The following is a 24584-nucleotide window of genomic DNA, read 5'->3' as shown; positions in this document are numbered from 1 at the left end:
TAAATAAAAGTGTTTAATAACAGTAGCTCAAGTAGAGAGGAAGAGGAGCATCTAAGAGAATATCCTAATAATCTATGGCCTGTCCCTATGTCCTCTACTACTTCATTTGGTCTCTGGAACTGCCAGTCTGCTGTAAGCTAAGCAGAATTTATTCCTTCTATTGCTACTCATTCCAGTCTCAACCTCATGGCCCTATCTGAGACTTGGATCAAACCCAAGGACATTGCCACTCCTGCAGCCCTCTCCATTAATTTCACTTTTTCCCACACCATTTGCGCAATGGGGAGGGGTGGAGGTACTGGTCTACTTATCTCAAATGAATGGAAATTTGATCTTCTACCATCTATTACAGGCAATAGTTCATTTGAATAACATGCAATTACTATTACCCACCCTGGTCAACTGGGTAACTTCTTGGAGGAGTTGGATGTGTTACTATCAAACTTTCCTGAGGACGGTACTCCTCTGGTACTGCTCGGTGACTTCAACATTTACCTAGAAAAACTCCAGGCTGCTGACTTCAACGCTTTGCTCGCCTCATTTGACCTCAAGTGCATGTCTACTACGGCTACTCACAAATCAGGTAACCAAATGGACCCCATCTACACACGCTATTGCTCCACTGACAACACTTTAGTTACTCCATTACACACCTCAGACCACTTCCTCATCACTTCTAACCTCACACTAACTCTTGACATAGCACACATTCCTCCGCAGGTCACTTTTCGGCGTAACCTACACTCACTCTCTCCATCTCGCCTATCTTCTATGGTTTCATCCTCACTTCCTTCACCCTCTCAGCTTTCAGCACTGGACACAAACAGTGCTACTGACACTCTCTGCTCCACTCTAACATCTTGCTTAGACAACTTTTGCCCCCTTTCATCCAGACCAGCACGTACTACCCCCTCTGCCCCCTTGCTGGAAATGGCGCAAATATAAAAACTCAGCCAACCTTAGTGTGTATCAGTCACTCTTCTCTTCCTTCTCTGCAAATGTCTCCACTGCTAAAACAACATACTACCACAACAAAATTAACAACTGTTCTGACTCTCGCACACTTTACAAAACTTTCTCTTCTCTGTCCTCCTCCCCCTCCTTCATCAACTCTTACAGCTGATTACTTTGCAATATTCTTCATAAATAAAACAAGAAACATCAATGACCAATTCTCCACACCAGAAACTCTCTCTCCTCCTTCTCTCCACTCTCGGAAATGGATGTTTCCAAACTTATCCTTTCCAATCATCCTACTACCTGTCCACTTGATCCTATCCCCACTCACATACTTTAGGCCATTTCTTCTTCAGTCATACCTGCGGTTACTCACATTATCAACACCTCTCTTCACACTTGTACATTTCCCACAGCATTTAAGCAGGCTCGGGTAACCCCACTACTTAAGAAACCCTCTCGAAATCCAGCACTGTTTTGTAATGCTCTCTTGGTGGGCCTTCCCGTATGCACTATCAAGCCTCTGCAACTGATCCAGAATGCAGCAGCAAGAGTGGTCTTTAACGAGCCAAAAAAAGCTCACGTTACACTTCTCTTCATCAGTTTATACTGGCTACCAGTAGCTGCTCGCATCAAATACAAGGTACTGATTTTTGCCTACAAGACAACAACTGGCGCTGCACCAATATACATAAACTTGCTAGTTCAAACTTATGAGCCCTCCAGAAGCTTGCATTCTGTAAGTGAACGATGCCTTGTGTTACCATCCCAAAGAGGCACAAAATCACTATCACAGACCTTTTCCTGGACTGTGCCCAGCTGGTGGCATGACCTCCCGATCTCAATTCGAACAGCTGAGTCTTTGGCCATTTTCAAAAAATGTCTAAAGACACATCTTTTTCGCCAGCACCTGACCAACTAATACTAGCACTTACCTATTATATTCTATTCTGTTCTATTCTATTCCATTATTTAAAAAAAAAAAAAAAACCTAGCTATGTGTACTGTGCTAGATTAACTGAGACTTGTCACAGCACTTGTATACTGTTGCTCTCGCGTTCATCTGATTGCTTCTATTGTTCTCCTCATTTGTAAGTAGCTTTGGATAAAAGTGTCTGCTAAATTATTAAATGTAAATGTAAATGTAAGAGCAGAGCCCCGAGAAAAGAGAGCCATAGAATTGTAAGAGCCATGGGTTGTAACAGGTACAGTATACAAAGTTATTTGTTACTTTTAAACCCTACAAGAGAAACAATCTACAACAATTGTAAATATTTTAAAGCTGATTTATTTTATTTATGACAACTTGTTTACAAGGAAAAAATATTTCCAAAAGTTAGAACTTCAATACATTTTGTCCAAAAAATGTGGCATTTTCAATATGATTGATTGAAACAAAAACCGAAGATTAATCATTCAAATCTGTTCCGAGATAAAGTCATCCTTTGCTTTCTGAAAACAAGAGCTAAAATATGAAGAGGTGCACTGAGAAAAAAAGCATACATTTTAAAAGTTTAAAATCAACAAATATTATTATAGGCAGTTTGTGAAAGATTTGGTGAAGTGTGCCATGTTTCGTATGTTTTGCACTCAACTTTCTATACACAAACAAATGAATTGGTAAGTTGATTTCTCTGAGAAATTGTGGTTACACATTTTTATCAAAACTAAAATTGATGTTAAACTTTAACATTTAAATCTAAATATAATCACAAACCATAAGTTTTTTTTTCCATAGTCCCACATTAAAATAAGTACTACACACTTTTTAATATATGCGAGTATCAGGACCAACACAAGTGCCTTTAGTGTGGTACTTTATATACTCGCTTCATATTTGCAGTGTATACGCATGAAAATCACAAGACAACTTCAGGCTAAAACATTTCATTACAATTCATTACAATTGAACATCATGAAAGCCCATCACCTTAATTAAAACAATACCAATATATACAGTTGTGGTGACAAGTTTACATACACCTTGCAGAATCTGCGAAATTTTCACAATTTGAACAAAATAAGAGGGATCGTAAACATTTGTTACTGTCCTGAGAAGATGTTACTGTCCTGAATATGGTATTTCACATAACAGATGTTTACATATACACCAGAAGACAAAATAATAACTGAATTTATCAAAATGAGCCCGTTCAAAAGTTTGCATATGCTTGATTCTCAATACTGTTACCTGGATGATCCATGACTGTTTTTTCATGAGTCCTTTGTTAGTCCTGAGCAGTTAAACTGACCGCTGCTCTTCAGAAACATCATCCCGCAAGTCCCACAAATTCTTTGGTTATTTTTTCTTCTGCAAAACATGTAAGTATCTTCTGCAGCTTCTGATGGGCCATACTAAATGGAAAAATATGATCTTTGAACAAAATAAGAACATTTTGCACGTTATCATCCCTTTATTTTGTTAAAATTATTAACATTTAGCAGATTCTGCAAGGTGTATGTAAACATGTGACCACACCTGTATATGGTGCCTGCCAAAAGTATTTTGACCCACTGAAAATGTTTTGGTAACACTTTACAATGTTTCATTTGTGAGAATTAGCTAACCACATTAGTGGCCGTGATGAAGTGTGTTCTTCATGTATGCAGGTGTATAGAATGAATACACCAAAGAAAATAATGATTTGTAATTTCAGCGGTGTAAACATGGATCTCCAGAGCAGAGGGGTTGCATTTTTTGGAAGATTGTATGTTTTTAGTTTTTTATTTATTTTGTTAAAACCAACTTTCAAATTATTAATTTTGAGATTTAAGATTTGCTTCACACCGAACAAGAGTTAAATAGTTTATTTTTCAGTAAACTGGTCAAGGGTCTGAATACTTTTGAAAGTCACTATATATAAAATAAGTATATTACAATATCATAATCAATCAATGGCTTATTTGTAAACATTTGGCTTAGATGTGCATTTGGGAACATCAATAAAATCTTCATTCAATGCCTTTGGCCTTCAACTCATCCTTTACTCTCTTCAGGTAGTCAGGGTCTGGATAGCCATAGCTGTGGACAGAAAAATAATAGATATACATGTTCAGATACACTATTTTATTTACATGAAAGCCAAATAAACACGTAATGTTTGATTACTGATTTTGCAGGACATGATGGACAATTGAACACAGACTTTAAATGAAATCATACTTTTGAGGCCCGCCGTGTGTATTGGTCTTATGATGAATATCATTCCAGGTGACAGCGTTCTCTAAACCGGAGGTTGTAGAGGTCCCAACAGTAAAGATCAGTTTCTGATCAAAAGCCCTCTGCAGCAGTGCGAGCACTTCATTTCCTTCACGGTTGTCAGGCAAGTACGCATGTCGTGATGTGCCATGAAAAATGTTTCCCGGGTTTGGATGCCTCTTCTAAAAAAATGATAAATATGATGTATTACTGTGCTATAACCTTAACCAAAACTACATGTAAATCAAAAAATAAATAAATAAATATATATATATCAATAAATAAATTAAACATTTTATACTTTATATTGTGTGTTTGTGTTTTCATTGTTTTTCTGCGTTTTGTGTCCACTCCTTCTCCTGGAGGGCCAATTTTCAGCAAAGTTTAGCTCCAACCTGCTTCAACACATTTGCCTTAAAGTTTCTAGTAATCCCAAAGACCTTGATTAGTTGGGTCAGGTGTGTTTTTGGAGCTAAACTCTGTATGACAGTGACCCCCCAGGAAACGGACTGGACACAGAATAGTTGGTGTTATAAAGCCCAGGTCTTCCAGCCTAGAGGAATGGTTATTGGGATCACACAGTATGTGTAGAGCTTCTGCAAAGTGCTTTGATTTTATATATTGTGATTATTATTAGTAGTAGTAGTATTATTATTATTAATCATAAGTCAATCACAATTCAGTTTTACATATTCTTACCGTTTGAATACCGCTGGATATGTCGTAATATATTTCAATAGTGCCACACTGTGGATATCCAGGTCTTTGAATTGTTGTTCCACTCTTGTTGTCTCTCTTTTAATCATGTCTGTAAATTTATTTGGTCCAAAGAACCGGCAGTTGCTGGCAGACATGGTCAACATCAACTTTGTCTCCTCTAACTGGATGTTACGAATTGCCTCCTTCACAATATCTGAATTCATGTCATTATGATTAATGGTAACATCACTAAAATTAACCACACAATCAGTGACAAGATTCTGAAAGTCCTCCGAGGCTTTGGAGACAGAATCAGGGCTTGAGTTCTGGGTGGATATGAATGAGACTGACACTTCTGCATGCATATTGACTCCATGTTGTTTCTCAATTTTCTCTACCTCCTTTTTGTAAGCATGAAGCATGTACCAGAACTGATGGAGGGGGACAGTAAATCCAGCTGAGGTCTCTGGGTATTTTTCATCCGTTTTAATGGTCTTAGTCTTACTTGGAACATCTGCATCATTATTTTTGTCATCTGATGCAGCAGAAGTCACAGGTTTAGTCTCGTTCACCTAAAAACATATCATGGGATTTTAAGGAGTTGATACCAACAGTGACTTTTACAGTAATTGTGTAAATCCCAGTGTATAAAATATAAATGTAAGCTCTATAAGTTGTCTTCGTTGGCTGCATATATGTGCAGCAATCCTCATGTAATGAGGAAACAAATTACGTTTTAGTGAGTCAAAAACACACAGTAAAACCAGTGTAGCTCAATTTGTGCACAAATGGACTGTTTTCCATGTATTTGTTAATCAGACAATTACTGTTTTTCTGCTAATTCAGAGGCCCTCTGAGAAATCTAATCTTCTAATCGCACTTCTTAAGTCACGACCGCGCAGAAGGTTACATAGAAAGAGTAGAAAAATTTGTGCTAAATGAATCGCTGTAGAAATCGAATACTTTAATGGCTGAGGACAAAATAGCTCAACATGAGAGCCAATGCAAACACAATGACATGTGAAAGAAAACGTCATCATGTTTTAAAGAAGAGTGGTTTGATTAAGTGGTGGAAATAGCGGATGATGTGCACAGAACTCAAACAAAACTCTAATAAAAGATATTTAGTCACACACAGATGTAGTAGTGTGCAAACTCTACTACTCTAAACTCTACTTAGATAACTGTATAAGAATTCACATGCTCACGTTTTTTGAAAACATTTAGCTTACAGATCTGTTAAAATTCTTCAGATTGTTTTCTGTTCTATTCTATTCTATTCTATTCTATCAGTTTAAATGCTTCAGTTTGTTATTATATTATATTATATTATATTATAGTATTATATTATTACAAAGAATTTAACTGTTCTGATTTTTTAAATACATTTTTATAGAATTTCTTGGTAACAAAGCACTGTAAAAAATATTTAAAAAATCTCTGGTAACCTAAAATGTGCATTATTTAGTTACATCAAAGGTCAAATCAAATATAAATAGCACATTAAAGTTAAAAGTTACACAATTGTGTGTGTGTGTGTGTGTGTGTGTGTGTGCGCGCGCGCTGTACAGGTCTAGTATAAAGAATGTTTTTGCTCAAGTGGCCAAAATGTCTGTTCAACAGAGAAAAGTTTTGCTCAGTAAGAAAATAAATAAAGGGAACATAGGATATATACCTTTTTGCCATCTAAACTATGTTATGATGTTTTGTATTTTATTGCTTTTCTTTTATGATGTACGGTGTCCTTGAGTGTTTTGAAAGGCGCCTAAAAATTGAAGGTATTACTATTATTCAAATAATAACAATATTAATAAAATTAAATTAAATAAAAGCAATAAAAAGATATTGAACATAGAAACTATAATAGTAGTAATAATCCTAATTATTTCCTTTAATTTTATGCATTATGTGAATTAGTCACATTTAAGTCATAATTCACCTGAATTATCATTTGACTGACTCTCTCATTCAATCTCGTTTAGCAAAGTGAACTTTATTTTATTATTTATTATTCTTTATTCAAGTCATTTCATCCATTTGAGTGTTGTTAAATGTTATATTTTCAACAGCCTAATTCCCCAAACACATCCATCTACGTAATCTCGATCATAATCCAAATTAAGAAATCATTATAATGCAGTCAAGGATCATTTATGAGGGACATAAATGAGTAGTTTACCTCCCAAGACTTTCATTCATGTCACATGATAGGCACAATGAACAAATCGTTCTTTAATGATCATCACTACTTGAGGGCCAGTTGCCCAGCACTGATCTAGGCTACGTCTACACTAAAAGCACATTTTTTTCTTTACATGTTGGCCTTTCGTCCACACTGAGACAGTGAAAACTGAGCTTTTTGAAGACACTCCCAAGTACAACATTTCATATTGTAGTGTAGACTATGAAAACTGCGATATTTAAAAACGATGACGCATATTTGTGACACATATTGCACTGATTGATATGTTTAATACCGCTATTCACTTTCACACTGTTGCTAAAGATATATCTTACTTTGTGCAATCTTCAAAATACATTCTTGCAAAGATGACAGAAAATTGAGACACATCTTTGATTCACACTGCATTAACAACTCGTTGTTAACTTTGGTTCAGTACACACTGCATAGGATTTTGGTAAATGCGGCTAATTCAGTTGTCATTTCTATAAGTTTCTGAACTGTGGTGATTGATAACCAAATTCAGCTGCAGTGTGTAGCCTCTGTCCTCAAGCCACCCCCTTCCCACCCTTTAAAGACACCCTTATGGTAAAAATCAAGTATTTAATGTTGTTTATGTCTATCTGGGGTTTTTAATATGCTTAAAGTCAAACCATGTGCAAATGTATCAAATTTATCATTGCTGAGTATTTTTTCCTTAAAACTGTGGTGCACCAAAATCAAAAACATGGATTGAAACCACCCGTGTTTCCTACATCACAAACATGTAACTAGTCTTCTCATCGTGCAGGGCGGGGCTTTTCATACCTGCTCAAAGGTTTCTGTTTACAATGTGCTTTTGCAATGTAGCCAATCACAGACATGATGAGTTTTAAGGGATAAAATTAGTGACTGTAGGGTGTCTTTAACTCATTTTCTAGATCCACCCCTGGTTCTCGAAGCAATCAATACCTTAAAAAGTAAACTTGATACCTTTGATGATGGATTTCTGTTCGTGTCCGACGTGGAGGTGTTTTGTGATACAGTCACAGAATGTTCTTCATCCAGAAAAATCTGCGCAGTCGCATCCTTATTTTCATGTTTAAAATGCAAATATACAGTCCCATGATTTTCTAAAGTTTCTAGAGCTATAGAGAAAAATATATTTAAAATATAAAAGTCCACTAAGTGAAATCAATCAGAAGAAACCATTCAACAGCAAGAAATCATTTTGTTTAGTGTTTTCACTTGAATATAGTGAACAGCAGAAAAGCAATAGCGAGAGTCTCTCTGACAGAGCTGTGAGCGATGCCTGTTTCACATGATCTGTCTGCAGTATTTATTTTTTTTCCAGGTTAACAGATTAGAGCATTCACACTGCATTCACACTGCACACACACACACACAGACACGGTGGGGCAGATGCATTGCAGATGCAGTGATCGTCTCCATTCTGAAACTATTGTTGTTGCACAGCAAGCACTGAATCACAGCACATGTTCGTGGTCAAAATGAACATGGATTGACACAAAAAAAAAATTTATTTTCGCCATAAATGCAGTTATTTTTTTGGTTTGAACTGGCCTTAACAGTTAGCGTTATTTGTAACTTTAAAATTAACATTTTACTTAATACTTCACTCATTACTTGACTTGAAATGTCATCTGTAATATGTGTTTCTAGTAATGTATTACCACCAACACTAGTATTTGTCTTTGTGTAATATAACAATACTAAAAAAAAAAAACTTAATGTATTTTAGCTATTTATATATAGATACTATCATCTACAAGATTTAAACTGAAAAGGGCATTAAAGTGAATTATCATAAATCATCTCACCCGTTGATGGTGTAATCTGCACCTGTGCCCATGATTGATCATCCATGAGTTGAATGCTGTGGACAGATGGTGCTCCTTCCAGTTTGGACAACCATCTCTGAATGGCCATCTCTAAGTTTTTACTCCATTTATCTGGAAATGGTTCTTTCCAGTGCACTTTGATTTTCAAGTTGGCAATATCCAGTGGTGCTGAGGGTTGTGATTGGGTTGTGTTTATATCACCATTTTTACAAATGGCCTGTTATAGGAAAAATCATAATGAATGCAGAGTCATATTTCTATATGAAAAATTAACTATACTCACTCATAGCCGAGTTATGTTTAAAAACTATTTTATGATGAAGAATAGCAAATGCAGACAATAAACTAAACCATAACAAAAATTTTATGTTTTCATATTTTATATTGTTTCTATTATAAATTCATTTAATTTCATAATTTTTAATTGGACAGCTGGCTACAATTATAAAGAAATATCAAAGTGCTTTGACTCCTATCGAATTCATTTAAATCAGACACTGTAGCACATCATCGGGAGCAAAAGTATTGAGGGAGGGAAAGACCTGGAGAGTTATACGGTCTAAACTCTAAAATGATGTGAATGATAATGTGTTTATATGTAGGAACAAAAATCATTGTGTTAATTAACACATGTTAATGTGTTCATTCTTCTTAATTCTATGCACTGGCATTTAATCAGTCATATAAACATAATTACTGATATTCTGGTGACAATGTCCCTCAGAAAATCTATGGCTCAAGCTCTGCTCTTTAGTCAGTACCTCCTCTGGCTGTGAGTCTGATTTGTTTGTTGTGATATCCTGATGCTTCTGTTCATCCAGAGATGATCTAGAGTCTTGACCTTCAACACGGCTTGATGGTAAATTCTAAAAACAAGAAACACCATGTTAAAAATAATTTTAATGATATATTTTAAGTCTACAAAACAATTCGTTTAATATTTTTCAAATCAATATCTGTCACAAAGGGTTGCAGGAAGACGAGGAAGAATCAGATTCAGAACAGATTAAATAATATCCACAGGTCAATCTAAACAAAGGAATGCATGCAAACACAAACATAACAGACAAGAAAAGACAAATGAGAACTGAAAACACAGGCACTTATATACACAGATCAAACAAGGTCATTAATAATGAACAGCTATCAAATCAGTGACCATGGTGAAAATGGCAAACAAAACATAACTGAACCGAGACAATATGAACAGAAGAGAGGTTTTGGATTTTGTGTACCTTAGAATCAACAAAAGGTTTTTATTGTTATTTATTTATTTATGTATTTATTTAAATTTTTTAGTATCTTTTACATTCACATTTGGCAGATACTTTCTAAAGCAACTTACAGGTACACATGCAGGTGAATTCTAGGCGTACATTGTATCAGTTCTTGTAAACCCATAACCAAAGCCATGTGCCGTTGTTTTAGCTATAGGATCGTGAAGAGAGTTGCAAACGAGATTACACCTCAAACATGTTATTGTCATATCTGTGACTGAGCGGGTTATTCCACCACATGATGGAGTTCGTCCAACAAACCACTATCTATGAAGTGATTTCATCTTGATTTTCAAGTGGTTCCCAAACGTTTTCATTCCAGGACACACTTAGACAAGTACAATCTATCCCAAGACCCACCTAAATAATTTTAAAGGGAATATGGGGGAGAAAGTGATTTATATATATATATATATATACAGTGGGTATAGAAAAGAATCAGGAATTTATGACAAAGGCTACGTTCACACTGCGAGCCTTAGTGCTCAATTCCAATTTTTGCTCAGATCCGATTTTTGCCGATTCCAGTGTGAACAGATCATGGTTCTGAACTGAGGACATAAAGTAAACCGATTATGCATTTATTTATAGTGTGATCTGCCGCAGAGGCCAACGGAAGTATGCACAGGCAATATGAAATATAAAGACAAAGATGTGACAGAAGAGAGCAGAGTTTTTAAACTTTTATGATACAAGCCCTTGTGTTGTGCTTGTAGAGTTGTCACTGTAGTACTTTTGAGTTCTGGCACATCACTGTACTTCCACTGACTACCTTTCGCAACTGTCTTGATAACTTTGGGTGTGTAAAATCTTAGAAGTGACTCCCATGAGTGCGACGAATGTTGATCTAGAGTGACGTAAAAGTCGCATGAATTCCGATATGACTGTTCACACTGCAAAACATCTGACCTGAGTCGGATTTAGTGCCACATATGGAAGTGGCACAAATCAGAATTGAAAAGATCAGATTCCATGGGGTTTGTGCTGCTCACACTGTCATGAGTAAATCAGATCTGAGTCACAAGTGAGCAAAAAAATTGGATTTGGGCCACATTTGCCTGCAGTGTGAACATAGCAGTGGTCATTGTGTGCACGTGAAGATTCTGAGCCCACGTGGGAAAAGGTGTTATGGTCAGATGAGACTAAAATTAAATTATTTGGCCTCAACACCAAACGATATGTCTGGCAGAAATCCAATACAGCTCAGCATCCAAATAACAGCATTCCTCCAGTAAAGCATGGAGGCGGTGATGTCCTGTTATGGGAGAGTTTCTCTGCAGCAGGCACTGGAGCACTTGTCAGGATAAGAGGAAAAATTATGGGGCAAAATACTGTCAAATTCTTGAGGAAAATCGGCTGCCTTCTGGCAGAAAGTTCTCAATGGAAAGAAGGTTTACCTTCCAACATGACAATGACCCAAAGCACACAGCAAAACTGAGCACACAGTGGTTGAAGGAGAAAAAGGTGAATGTGCTTGCATGGCCTTCAGAGCCCAGACTTAAACCCCACTGAAAATCTGAGGAAGGACTTGAAGACTGCAGTCCACCAACGCTACCATCAGATTTATCTGAACTTTAATATTTTCATGAGGCACATCACTGTACTTCCACTGACTACCTTTCGCAACTGTCTTGATAACTTTGGGTGTGTAAAATCTTAGAAGTGACTCCCATGAGTGCGACGAATGTTGATCTAGAGTGACGTAAAAGTCGCATGAATTCCGATATGACTGTTCACACTGCAAAACATCTGACCTGAGTCGGATTTAGTGCCACATATGGAAGTGGCACAAATCAGAATTGAAAAGATCAGATTCCATGGGGTTTGTGCTGCTCACACTGTCATGAGTAAATCAGATCTGAGTCACAAGTGAGCAAAAAAATTGGATTTGGGCCACATTTGCCTGCAGTGTGAACATAGCAGTGGTCATTGTGTGCACGTGAAGATTCTGAGCCCACGTGGGAAAAGGTGTTATGGTCAGATGAGACTAAAATTAAATTATTTGGCCTCAACACCAAACGATATGTCTGGCAGAAATGCAATACAGCTCAGCATCCAAATAACAGCATTCCTCCAGTAAAGCATGGAGGCGGTGATGTCCTGTTATGGGAGAGTTTCTCTGCAGCAGGCACTGGAGCACTTGTCAGGATAAGAGGAAAAATTATGGGGCAAAATACTGTCGAGGAAAATAGGAAAATCGGCTGCCTTCTGGCAGAAAGTTCTCAATGGAAAGAAGGTTTACCTTCCAACATGACAATGAACACAGCAAAACAGCAAAACTGAGCACACAGTGGTTGAAGGAGAAAAAGGTGAATGTGCTTGCATGGCCTTCAGAGCCCAGACTTAAACCCCACTGAAAATCTGAGGAAGGACTTGAAGACTGCAGTCCACCAACGCTACCATCAGATTTATCTGAACTTTAATATTTTCATGATGCCACAGAAGAACCTTTTTGTCTAAATGGTTCCATAAAGAACCTGAAGAACCTTTCTGTTTCACAAAAGCTTCTTTGTTGTGAAAGAAGGTTCTTCAGATTATAAAAAGGTAAGAAAGAGATGGTTCTTTAAAGAACCTTTGACTGAATGGTTCTTTGTGGAACCAAAAATGGTTATTTTATGGCATCGCTTGAAGAACCTTTTGAAGCACCTTTATTTTTAAGAGTGTATAACCTATTGTGCACTTGGATTGAAATAAATAAATATATCTTCTGATTAAGGACAGATTTAGATAAGGGTCAGATGCACTATTCCCTATACTTAAGAAGTGGAGACCAAATATAACACTATAATGAATTTCCCATATTTGTCATAACATTACTACATTATATTCTATGGGTTTAATGCATTTGCAGACAATGTAATTACATGTAACTGTCATATAATTGTATATTCACTGTTTGAGAATGCCATTGAATGTGTAGCTATAGAGTTTTCATGAAAAAAAAATCTAACTAAAATAGAACTGAAAACAAACACTGGATAAAAAAAAAAACTCCCAATAAATGTCCAAACAGTGATTCTATCAGAGCATTTATTGTGTTATATCTTGCATCATTTACGTCTATTTTTGCATTTGATGTTGATTTGATTGGAATTGTTACTATTGCCATCATACCGACTGAGAATTTATTGCAATTATTTTAAATTCAGTTGAGGTATCTGACATATTATGACATAACATTGATCTTTTATATGAAGTCTTTAGAGCCATAGGCTATAATATGTTGTTTTTACATCAATTGCTCAGAGACCAACCAGTTGGACAGAGGTTATAGGCTATGTACAAATCATCCAAGCACCCAATTCAGCCATTTCTAATATAGGCCACATCTCATTAACATTGCTAAATATTATTAAACTGGAAATAAATTAAAGATCCATCTCTGATTGTCAAAAGAATTCCAGGTTCAGTTCCCTCTCAGCCAATTAGATTTCACATAGTATTTTCATCAGTCAGTTGTGGAGGTCTGATTGTTGAAAGCTTTATTTATATAGTGCCTTTTAAAAGTGTTTACAAAGTATTTTACAGAGAGATGCATATGCGCAATCACAGAAAAGACAATAAACAATACAATAAAAAACAAGGAAAGGCCTTTAGTGAAAAAAATCAGTTTTCTTTTGACAACGTTTAATTCAGGTGCGAAAAGAATGAATATCTAGCGCATGAGCACAGAGAGATTTGCGAGTGCACAGGACACAGTTTGAGTGAGAGGAGAGACACGTTTTAAGTGCGCGCACACTCTCTGGGCGAGAGCAGCGAGTATCTGATTTATATTAATGTGCTTTCGCGCTACAATAATGCGCTCTCGACATTTGTCATTAAAATAACACCATAAATTTGAGCAGTTCTGCCGAGAAGTGTGGACAAATATTGCAAAGTCTAGATGTGCAAAGTTAGTAGAGACAAATCCCAACAGACTAAAGGCTGTAATTAAAGCAAAAGGTGCTTCAACAAAATATAAAATACTGACACAAAGGGGTGTCCCTTCAGGACATCTACAACACCCGTCTCACCCGCAAAGCCCTCTGCATTGCAGGTGATCCCACCCACCCGACACACAGCTTCTTCAGTCTGCTGCCATCAGGGAGGAGACTGCGGAGTCTCCAGGCCAGGACCAGCAGACTGAAGGACAGCTTCATCCATCAGGCTGTCAGGAAGCTGAACTCCCTCCCGACCTTGCCCCCCCCTCCCCTCTTTTGCCCCACGCACCACTGAACTCTGACCCTCTGACGGACTCTCCCACTCCCCCCTCCCAAATACTCACACACACACACTGTCACTTTAATCAGTCTGAATAAGCTCTTTTGCACTACAAATCATTTTTTTGCACTACAATCATTATATCTGCACTGTTGTTTACTTTACTGGTTTGCACTCTATCTGCCATATGCCTTGTGCTATATATATTTTTACATCTTATTTGTATATTTGTATAGTTGTATTTTGTATTTAACTTTCACTGAGCATATTGCATGGTCTGCCTTATTAATTTCTAAACGAGCAACCATAATCAAGCTTTAAACTAAGCATCATGAGTAACAGTCTTGCATTCTCATGCAGGAGAAAAATACTACGCATATAAGCAGTAGAATTTACGCAACTGTATTTATAAAGCTGCAACAACAAGCAGTCTAGTGTATGTAATCGCCGTGAGGACACACAGACAAGCTACAAACATGAGAACAGGTTTAAATGAAATAAGCATTTGTACTTGTATACACTTCAACCGGGGTTCACAATATTTAGCTGCGTAACCTCAATGTCACATTCATTTATTTAATACATATGAATTCTCTCATTATAAACAACAAAGTGCAGATGTACGTGTGATGTAAGTATAAGAGATTTAATCATCACATAGTATAGATTCACTGAGTTTAACAGGAGTGGTTTTAAAGTGCATAAACTCACGCTAGACTGAGCTTGTGATGATGTTCTTTGGTAATGTAATGTTTTTTGCTCGTTTTCTGTAGCTGCTTTTTGAATAACTGAGGAAATGTAAGCATTATAATTAGTGACTTACGATGTTTCTATTCATTTGTTATCATGTTAAATACAAATTCAGTCATATTTAAAAACATTAGGCTGCTTTTAGCCTTACGCTGGAGTTGGTTCACTTTCTCGCAATGAAACTAAGTAAATAATTACATAAATTAGCACGATAATATTGTGTATCGGCGATCTCACAAGCTGACGATAAGACAATATGAAAATTGAGCATATCGCCCAACACTAGCTTGTATTTTCCGTTTCTGTGTCTCCTGCTTTATGGGGGTTATTTCATGTATGTTATATGTGCAGCAGCAGTATTTCTTACATGCTCACAGCAGCATGTCTGTGGCTGTATTGGCAGTAGCAAGTCTCGGTAATTGCTCTGCAGCAGCAGAAGCTTAGAAGATCTATTCTGCCAAGACTAACACGTTAACACTGCCATGTATATTACCATGCTAAACTCTCAGAGAGTTGTCATGACAGAAAAGGGATAGTTCACCCAAAATGAAAATTAGCTATTAATTTACTCATCTTCAGGCCATCCATTGCTCTCATTGGTTGGATCGTTTCATGTGACGCCTTTGTTTGATGATATATATATATATATATATATAGCCCTCATGTTTCATTGTCCATTGTTTAGCTTTGTTTGTGTAATCCACTGTTTGGTGAGTTTGTTTGTGTTTTTGCCAAGCCAAGTCTTATTCATTTTGTTTCTGCTCACTTTTGGATTTTATTAAGCTGCACATGGGTTCTCATTCAACTTGCCTCCAGTGGACGTTTGTTACAGTTTCATATCACTATTGGCTGCTTTAATAATATAATTGCCTATACGTTACATCATTGCATGATTAAATAAACTGGTGAATCAGGTTTTTGAACCAATTCATTAAAACGAACTTTCCAAAAGAACCAGTTTGTGGAAAAGAATCAGACTTCCCCATGTGCCTGAGGCTGTGGATTACAGGTAATAATGTTATGCAAATAATGTTTCTTGCAAAGACTGATCATTTCACTGAAGGCCCATGGGTATTAATTTTGTTTCCCTGATATGCTTATTTTTCACTCTCAGAGTAATGGTAGCCTTTGATTTGCATATTATATCACCAATGACCACTGTTACTGTTCTACTGAAGAAAACAAGTCACCCATACCTTGGATGGCCTGAGGATGAGTAAATTCACAGCAAATTGATATTCTATAAAATGTTTATGAAAATCTATTAGAAAACTTTATATTAGAAATCTATTAGAACTTAGAAAATCTATGGCTCAAGCTCTGCTCTTTAGTCCATACCTTCTCTGGCTCTGGCTGTGATTGGTTTGTTTGACCCGATGTGATGGTTTGATGCTTCTTGTGATCCGGAGGAAGTCTAGAGTCTTGACTTTCAGCACCTGCTGCACTGAAGCCCTAATGTCCACATAAAAAAATAATTAAATAAATAAGAAGAATATTCTCTGTTTTAATATCAATACAATTAATAACTGCTTTCTGTGAGGGCAAGTAACTCAGCAACACGTTGAGACACCTATGTCTGTGCATATCTGCAACACCTTATTTTATAATATAAATGTAGGTTAAATAAATATGTCAGGATAATTCACTCACACCAGTAGTTGACAACTGTGTATGACACTGAAGGCAATACATATCAATATTCAGTATCGACTGATATATCAAACATGGGCAGTGAACTGTTCCCATGGCTAAAATATAATTATTTTGTGAACAACATTGCACAGTGACTGGTACTCACCTGATCATTAGATTGTTTTATCTGAGCAGGTGAGATCTGTTGAATAAAGAATAATGTTCTATATATATTAATATAAGTACAATATATAATTGCCATTGTAATTTGTTCTAACTGACTGCCACAAACCTACAACCCTTCTCGTTATGTCATAAATATATTTTTCTGTTTATTAGCTTGATTGCAATCACGTGATTCTGATGACACATGAAATTCAGATGGAGGGCAGGAAGTGACAAGCAGAATGGATGAGATGGAGGAAAGTCCATACTGTACTGGTTTAGACACTATTCAACAGGAAGGTATAAACAGAAAATCACAACATATGTTGTACATAAGGACGTGATCCTTATGTAATGAAGAGGAGCACATTTTCAACTAAACTGAAATACTTTCCTGCCATCGGGGCGGTGGATATAGGCTAAGTAACTCACCCTGATGGCAAACAAGCGATTTCAAAAGTGAATCCCGCATTTAAATGAGTGATGCGGGATATCCTGAAACTGTGCTGCATGTACAGGGTATGTAGCCATTGGTCCTGTTAGCAGCATGTAAAATGAAAATCTGGAATCCGAGGGTCCAAAAAAATCTAAATATTGAGAAAATCATCTTTAAAGTTGTTCAAATTAAGTTCTTAGCAATACATATTACTAATCAAAAATTAAGTTTTGATATATCTACTGTAGGAATTTTACTAAATATCTTTATGTAACATTATCTTTACTTAATTTCCTAATGATTTTTGGCATAAAAGAATAAAAATGTTTGACCCATACAATGTATTTTTGGCCATTGCAACAAATATACCCCAGCGACTTAAGACCAGGGTCACATATCTTATTTCCATCGTGTCTATGTGTGAATTCTGAGTGTCACATGCTGAATGCATGAGAGTTGTCAGCCCTGTATCTATTTATATATTTCTGTGTTAATATTTTAAAGGGGTCATATGATGTGATTTTAATTTGTCCTTTCTCTTTGGAGTGTTACAAGCTCTTGATGCATAAAGAAGATCTGTATAGCTGCAAAGACTAAAGTCTCAAATCCAAAGAGATATTCTTTATAAAAGTTAAGACTTGTCCACGCCCTCCTAAAACGGCTCGTTCTAACACGCCCCCACATGTCTACGTCACTATGTGGGAAGATTTGCATAATGCTGCCCAAATGTTCACGCAAAGAAAGAAGGCATAACTTTTATTCTCGCTGTAGTATTGTTGCTGCCGCATGTTGTGAATACGCTGTGTGTTTTGTTGTGAAAGCGAAACTACTTTGTTTGGTCTTCCAAAAGAGGGCGATATTCGCTTCGTCATGCCTGGAGCTGATCCGTGCTGGTCGCTGAGGAAATACTACAACTTTGCGCTGTGGATCGCCGGATCGGCTTTCACCGTGGATGAAGCGGAGCCCAGCCCGGGGTCGTCACATGTGGTTGCCACAAGCCCGCCGGACGCTCACTCTAGCCCGCCGTGTGTGACGCTGTGTGATGCATTTTATGGAGGACTGTTTCCTGAACCTGCAGAGTAGCTGTAGAAAAACTGTATTGGACATTACATGTATTGGACACTAATTTTACGGTAGTATACCGTTTTTGGAAGTGAAAAAGAAATAAGTATAATTTACAGTGAATAACCGTAAATTGACATTCCCACAATTCCCTGCGTTACATTTCAAATTTGATGTTTTCTTGTTGAAATAACTATGTTTCTTCTTAGTTTTTTCTTATCAGTTTTGTATATTAGGGTTGTGTGTTACACCTAATGTTGTTAAATGAATGTTTATTGCATTATTTCAGTGTCATGTGTGTTACCGTGATGGTGTTTAGTGTTTGTGTGAATGACACACTGTGCACCTTCTATATATGTGTTAGTATTTAAAAGCTGCTTGTGATGGGCTTTGGTTCATCATGTGACTTTCTCATCATCATCTGCATTTGGTGGTTATCAGTGTATTACAAAGATACAAAACAGATTTCAGTACTTCAGTAGGTTGGTATATTAACATTATATCAGTTAATTAAATTTCGGTATTTAACTGGATAGCTGGCCAATCACAGCACACCTCGCTTTTCAGACCGATGAGCTTTGTAAAAATCGACGCGTTTCAGAAAGGCGGTGCATAGAGGAGAAACAATAATGTACAGTATGTGGAAAATAATGTGTTTTTTTAAACCTTAAACCGCATAAACACATTTCATTACACCAAATACACAACATAATGTTATTTTTAGCATCGTCATATGACCCCTTTAATATATTATTATATCTTATATTAACCATTTGCACACACAAGCATTATCTGTCTCGGCTCCTCCCGGGACACTTTTTCCTGCATTTTTCAGTCAATTTCTTGTCTTTTCCCCCCTTTTGAACAACATATTTTCATACACGATAAAAGCTCCTTGTGGTTTACGGTTGAGCATCCGTAAACAATTAAAAACATAGCCATATTGAGTTTCTGCTAGCGATTCCTTTAGAAAATTCACTTCCTGTCCTCCAGCTGCATTTCACGCCACAGCAGTGACCTTATGTGCAAACAACCTGTGGGAGCCAAGTCATTATCACAAAACTCTCTGCAATATTGAACTAAAGTAAACAAACAAATATAAGATAATTGATATTCTATAAAATATTTATGACTCTTAGAAAATCTATGGCTCAAGCTCTGCTCTTTAGTCCATACCTTCTCTGGCTCTGGCTGTGATTGGTTTGTTTGACCCGATGTGATGGTTTGATGCTTCTTGTGATCCGGAGGATGTCTAGAGTCTTGACTTTCAGCACCTGCTGCACTGAAGCCCTAATGTACACATAAAAAAATAATTAAATAAATAAGAAGAATATTCTCTGTTTTAATATCAATACAATTAATAACTGCTTTCTGTGAGGGCAAGTAACTCAGCAACACGTTGAGACACCTATGTCTGTGCATATCTGCAACACCTTATTTTATAATATAAATGTAGGTTAAATAAATATGTCAGGATAATTCCCTCACACCAGTAGTTGACAACTGTGTATGACACTGAAGGCAATACATATCGATATTCAGTATCGACTGATATATCAAACATGGGCAGTGAACTGTTCCCATGTCTAAAATATAATTATTTTGTGAGCATCGTTATAAAAATGGCTTGATGACATATATTATTTAATCATTAATTGAATTATTCATTATTTCTCATAATCATTCTAGATAAGACCTATTAAATATGCGTTTAGTGGCCCATGCCACCAATAAATAAATAAACAAATAAATAAAACAAACCTCCAACATCTACATTTTGAGAGGAAATTATTGATCCTGAACAAATATTGTTTTTACTTTTGTTGATTGGATGAAACTCCAGTTGTTTCATCTTTTGTAGGACAACAGGTAAAGAAAATATTTCTCAGTGATTTTAGTCATAAATAATAGAAAACAAAAGAGGGAACATAATCAAGCCTAATCCAATTTAGCGCTGTCTCTGTGATGCCATTCTAAAGTAGCTACACTCTTAAAAATAAAGGTGCTTCAAAAGGTTCTTCAAGCGATGCCATAGAAGAACCATTTTTGGTTCCACAAAGAACCATTCAGTCAAAGGTTCTTTAACGAACCATCTCTTTCTTACCTTTTTATAATCTGAAGAACCTTCTTTCACCACAAAGAAGCTTTTGTGAAACAGAAAGGTTCTTCAGATGTTAAAGGTTCTTTATGGAACCATTTAGACAAAAAGGTTCTTCTATGGCATCGTGAAGCACCTTTATTTTTAAGAGTGTATGTGTTGTAAATGAGCAAATGTAGATCAATATTTACCTTATTATCATGTCCAATGTTTCTGAGAGGTTGTTGAGTGATTACACGTTCACCGGTACCCTGAGAGAGTGAGAATATTACCCAGTTTGTGGAATTACAATAAATGTCTTTTTAACTTTTTTTTTTTAAAGAACTTTTTCATACATATTTAATTTATTAAAATCATAAAATAAAAGTCATTAAAAAAGTAATTTTTCTATCAAAGACATAAAAAATTGCTACCTCATAAAATAGATAACACACACACACACACTCATATATATATAGTTATATACTGTATATATATTTCACTTGATGTGACTCACCTGAGCATTAGAACCCTGACTTACATCCTCCATATCTTGATCAACACTGTTTGAGATATTGATGGGCTGTGGATTTCCCTAATATTATTATCAACAAAAACAATAAGAGGCATGGTCATTTATTCGCACTTGCCACAAACCAAGAACAACCATTCTCAATAAATCTTAAATGTATTTTGCTATTTAATGGCAGCTGACCATGTTTGTGAAAACCATTTTGTGGTGACCACTTGTTTTACCATTTTTTTTAATTGTGTACCTATATTACATTAACCCTTTATGCCCTGAAGGCATTTTTGCCTCCCTGAAGGTGTTGCTTTTTCTGAGTGACATACAGTACACAAAAATAATAACTCATAACTCCAAACGTGTAACAAGAAGAGTCGAAAGGTATGTATCGTCTGATAGAAAACGTTCTGTAGTTTTAGTTTCCCCATCATGTTAACTGTATATGTTACACATTTCGTGGCGATATCATAAAGCATCCAAAACGTACATAATTTTGGAACAAAAGAGGCCTTTTTGTTTAGCCCTTGACACCCTGAAGGCATTTTAAAAACTGTTGTTTTCTGAGTGACATACACAAAAGTAAATAACTCCAAACCCGTAGCAAGGCGAGTCAAAAGGTATGTATTGCTTGATAGAAATGTGTCTGTATTTTTAGGGGGAAGAAAACCTTTACATTTGGACATTCTCCTTCTGAGAAATATGTGATCAAATGTCAGGAAAAATTTGTGTGCTCAAAGGAAATTTTACATATTTGACATTCAATATCTTAGGAAATAAGGTTGGAGAATTTTTTTTTTTTTTTGGTGATGTTCCCCAACATGTGAGCTGTGTGTAAACTAAATTGTTGTGGTGATATCATGAAGTAATCCAAAGTTACAGCATTTGGAACCAAGGTAGCCTTTTTCTTAGCCCTTGAAAGCTTGTTTTATTCTACTCAGTGAGACCTTTTAAATGACATATGCCACATAACTATCTGAGCTGTATGATGTTTTTTTGACATAGAGTACATGGCACAAAAAAAAACATATTTTGCAAATCATAAATATTAATATATTCAAAGATAAATGCTAAAGTTACTCTGTGACTCACATATTCCTCACAATCCATTCCATCATCCGACTGTCCCTCTGACATGACTGTGGGAAAATCTCCAAACACCAGCTGAAAGAAAACTTTAGGTTTGATTAATAGCTTATAATATACAAATAAATATTACAACTGAGCGTTTTAAGTTTGTAAACAAATGCTCCAAGTAGCTAAGCAATGCTTAAGTGTGCTCCGAAAACTGTAAGTGCTCAAAATGCTTTAGCAAATCGTTATTGTTCAAATGTAAAAGATTACATTTGAAATCACTTTGAAATCGAAAATTGAAATCACTTTGAAAAGTAGGAAATCTTGCTTAACACCGAGAGAGAGAGAGAGAAATGGCAAACTTTTAAAAATGAACACTAAAGTGTAGGCCTAGATGTTAAATCATAAAGTTGTCAATTGCTCGATCTGTCAGCATTTTATACTTTATGTAGTTATTCCTAAAGTTGTCTTAAAGGGGTCATATGATGCGATTTCAATGTTTCCTTTCTCTTTGGAGTGTTACAAGCTCTTGGTGCATAAAGAAGATCTGTGAAGTTGCAAAGACTAAAGTCTCAAATCCAAAGAGATATTCTTTATAAAAGTTAAGAGTCAACCACACCCACCTAAAACGCCTCGTTTAAACACGCCCCCACATATCTACCTCACGATGTGGGAAGATTTGCATAACGCCACCCAAATGTTCACGCAAAGAAAGAAGGTGTAACTTTTATTCTCGCTGTAGTATTGTTGCTGCTGCCGCCATGCCGTGAAGACGCTGTGTGCTTCGTTGTGAAAGCGGAACAGTTTAACCCAAATATTCAGATGTGTGCAGCACATTTTATGGAGGACGAGGACTGTTTCCAGGGAGAGTAGCCTACAATGCTGGTGTTCTGACAAATAATGCTGACTCACAGCCTGTAAAGTATGTTTTCATATTTAAGGGATTTGCCACTGATGATTCAAACTGAGTTTTGAGCAGTGTAGAGCAGTGCTAGTTGTTTGTCGTTTCTCTGATCACAAATGCAGACATGGTTTTATGTTTACGCGGCGCGATGCAACGCAACACGTAAAAAGACAGAATAAGTCATTCAGTAAGTATGTCCCCACTGGATGCAAGGAATGCCTCGTTTATAATGGGTTTTAATGTTTTTGTCTCTGTAACATTTCCGTCACACGCTTGAGGTATTCGGCCAATCACAACGCACTGGATAGCTGGCCAATCAGAGCACACCTCGCTTTTCAGACCGATGAGCTTTGTAAAAATCTACGCGTTTCAGAAAGGCGGGGCATAGAGGAGAAACAATAATGTACAGTATGTGGAAAATAATGTGTTTTTTAACCTTAAACCGCATAAACACATTTCATTACACCAAATACACAACATAATGTTATTTTTAGCAACATCATATGACCCCTTTAAAGACTGAAGCGACTGAAGAGAAATGCGTTTAGTTTCATTTTCGTTTCGTACAAAACGCACACACACCGGTTTAAAGATTTAATTTCATTTTGATCGGTCTTGAAGATGAATGCCCGTCTTCACACATATGTGTTCGCATTAAGCTTCTTCTTTGGACAGCAGATGGTTTGTTCAAAATGACGGTCTAGAGATTTGCAGAGCAGTTCCAGACTTTTACTGTCGACAATGACAACTTTTACTGACACAGCCTACTTTTTTTCGACAGTAATGTCGAAACATTAAAGAGCAAATAAAAGGACAAATCTGCCCCTTAATCTTGCACTTACCGGAAAGCGAGAGCTTCGTCAAGAGTGAGCTGTCGACTTCTGAACTGCGCGGTTCAACCTGATGCCCTGCTTTTCAGCCGAAGCTAACGAAAGCGAAAGTTGCTGGAGGACACGAGACTGCACATGACAACAATCCAATATACTGTGCTAAAACTGTTCATTTCACATCTGTGCAGGCTAATACATTTGCTGTAGCATGTGTTTTTCTCATGCATTAACATCCACATGCCATCTGTACAGAACACACACCCTCACAGCACACATGCAGCTCAAAGATAACACAAGTCCTGTGTTCAGTTAAACACTATCCTTCTGCATTAGGCTAAGTTCAACCATGTTCAACCCACTTTGCATTGTTACAGTGTTGGTGACATATGTAAAAGAGCAATGTTTATTTTTTCTCAGTTTATTGGTCAGCAAAACTCTACAGCATGATGCAAAACACAGCATACTGTCATTTTGATGATTTTTTTGTCATTTTATCAAAACTCGTCATTTCATTTTGCGTCTGAGTGTTGCTTACAAATAAAAGTGGACATATAGGTACACATAACATAAAGAATTGTTGAATAAAGTTTGCAAATTGCACATAAATAGTATTCTCATGGCTTCTTAAAATGAAGGTTGAACCACTGAAGTCACATGGGCTATTTTAGCGATGTCCTTACGACCCTTGTGGGCCTTGAACGTGGTAGTTACCTTGCTGTCTATGCAGGCTCAGAAAGCTCTCGGATTTCATCAAACATAACTTCATTTGTGTTCCA

At 36.5% G+C, this 24584-nt stretch overlaps 2 protein-coding genes across 2 annotated transcripts; both read right to left on the bottom strand.

Moving 5' to 3' along the window:
* Positions 1-2331: 2331 nt before the first annotated feature.
* LOC107550340 (E3 ubiquitin-protein ligase DTX3L-like) lies at positions 2332-4912 on the bottom strand (the record flags this gene model as incomplete). Its single annotated transcript, XM_016231612.1, has 3 exons — positions 2332-3979; positions 4121-4338; positions 4856-4912. Coding segments are annotated over 3 exons (345 nt in total), but the record flags the coding sequence as incomplete, so codon positions are not given.
* A 2-nt stretch (positions 4913-4914) lies between these two features.
* On the bottom strand, positions 4915-24077 carry LOC107550323 (uncharacterized; the record flags this gene model as incomplete). Its single annotated transcript, XM_016231595.1, has 11 exons — positions 23821-24077; positions 22093-22175; positions 20995-21072; positions 20690-20749; positions 19577-19690; positions 16904-16939; positions 16444-16557; positions 9640-9744; positions 8858-9095; positions 8010-8164; positions 4915-5427 (listed from the first exon to the last, which is right to left on the bottom strand). Coding segments are annotated over exons 2-11 (1458 nt in total), but the record flags the coding sequence as incomplete, so codon positions are not given.
* Positions 24078-24584: the final 507 nt, after the last annotated feature.

Source organism: Sinocyclocheilus grahami, unplaced genomic scaffold (genome assembly GCF_001515645.1).
Source record: "Sinocyclocheilus grahami isolate Dianchi unplaced genomic scaffold, SAMN03320097.WGS_v1.1 scaffold396.1, whole genome shotgun sequence".
NCBI lineage: Eukaryota > Metazoa > Chordata > Actinopteri > Cypriniformes > Cyprinidae > Sinocyclocheilus > Sinocyclocheilus grahami.
This window is presented reverse-complemented; position numbering and strand designations above follow the sequence as displayed.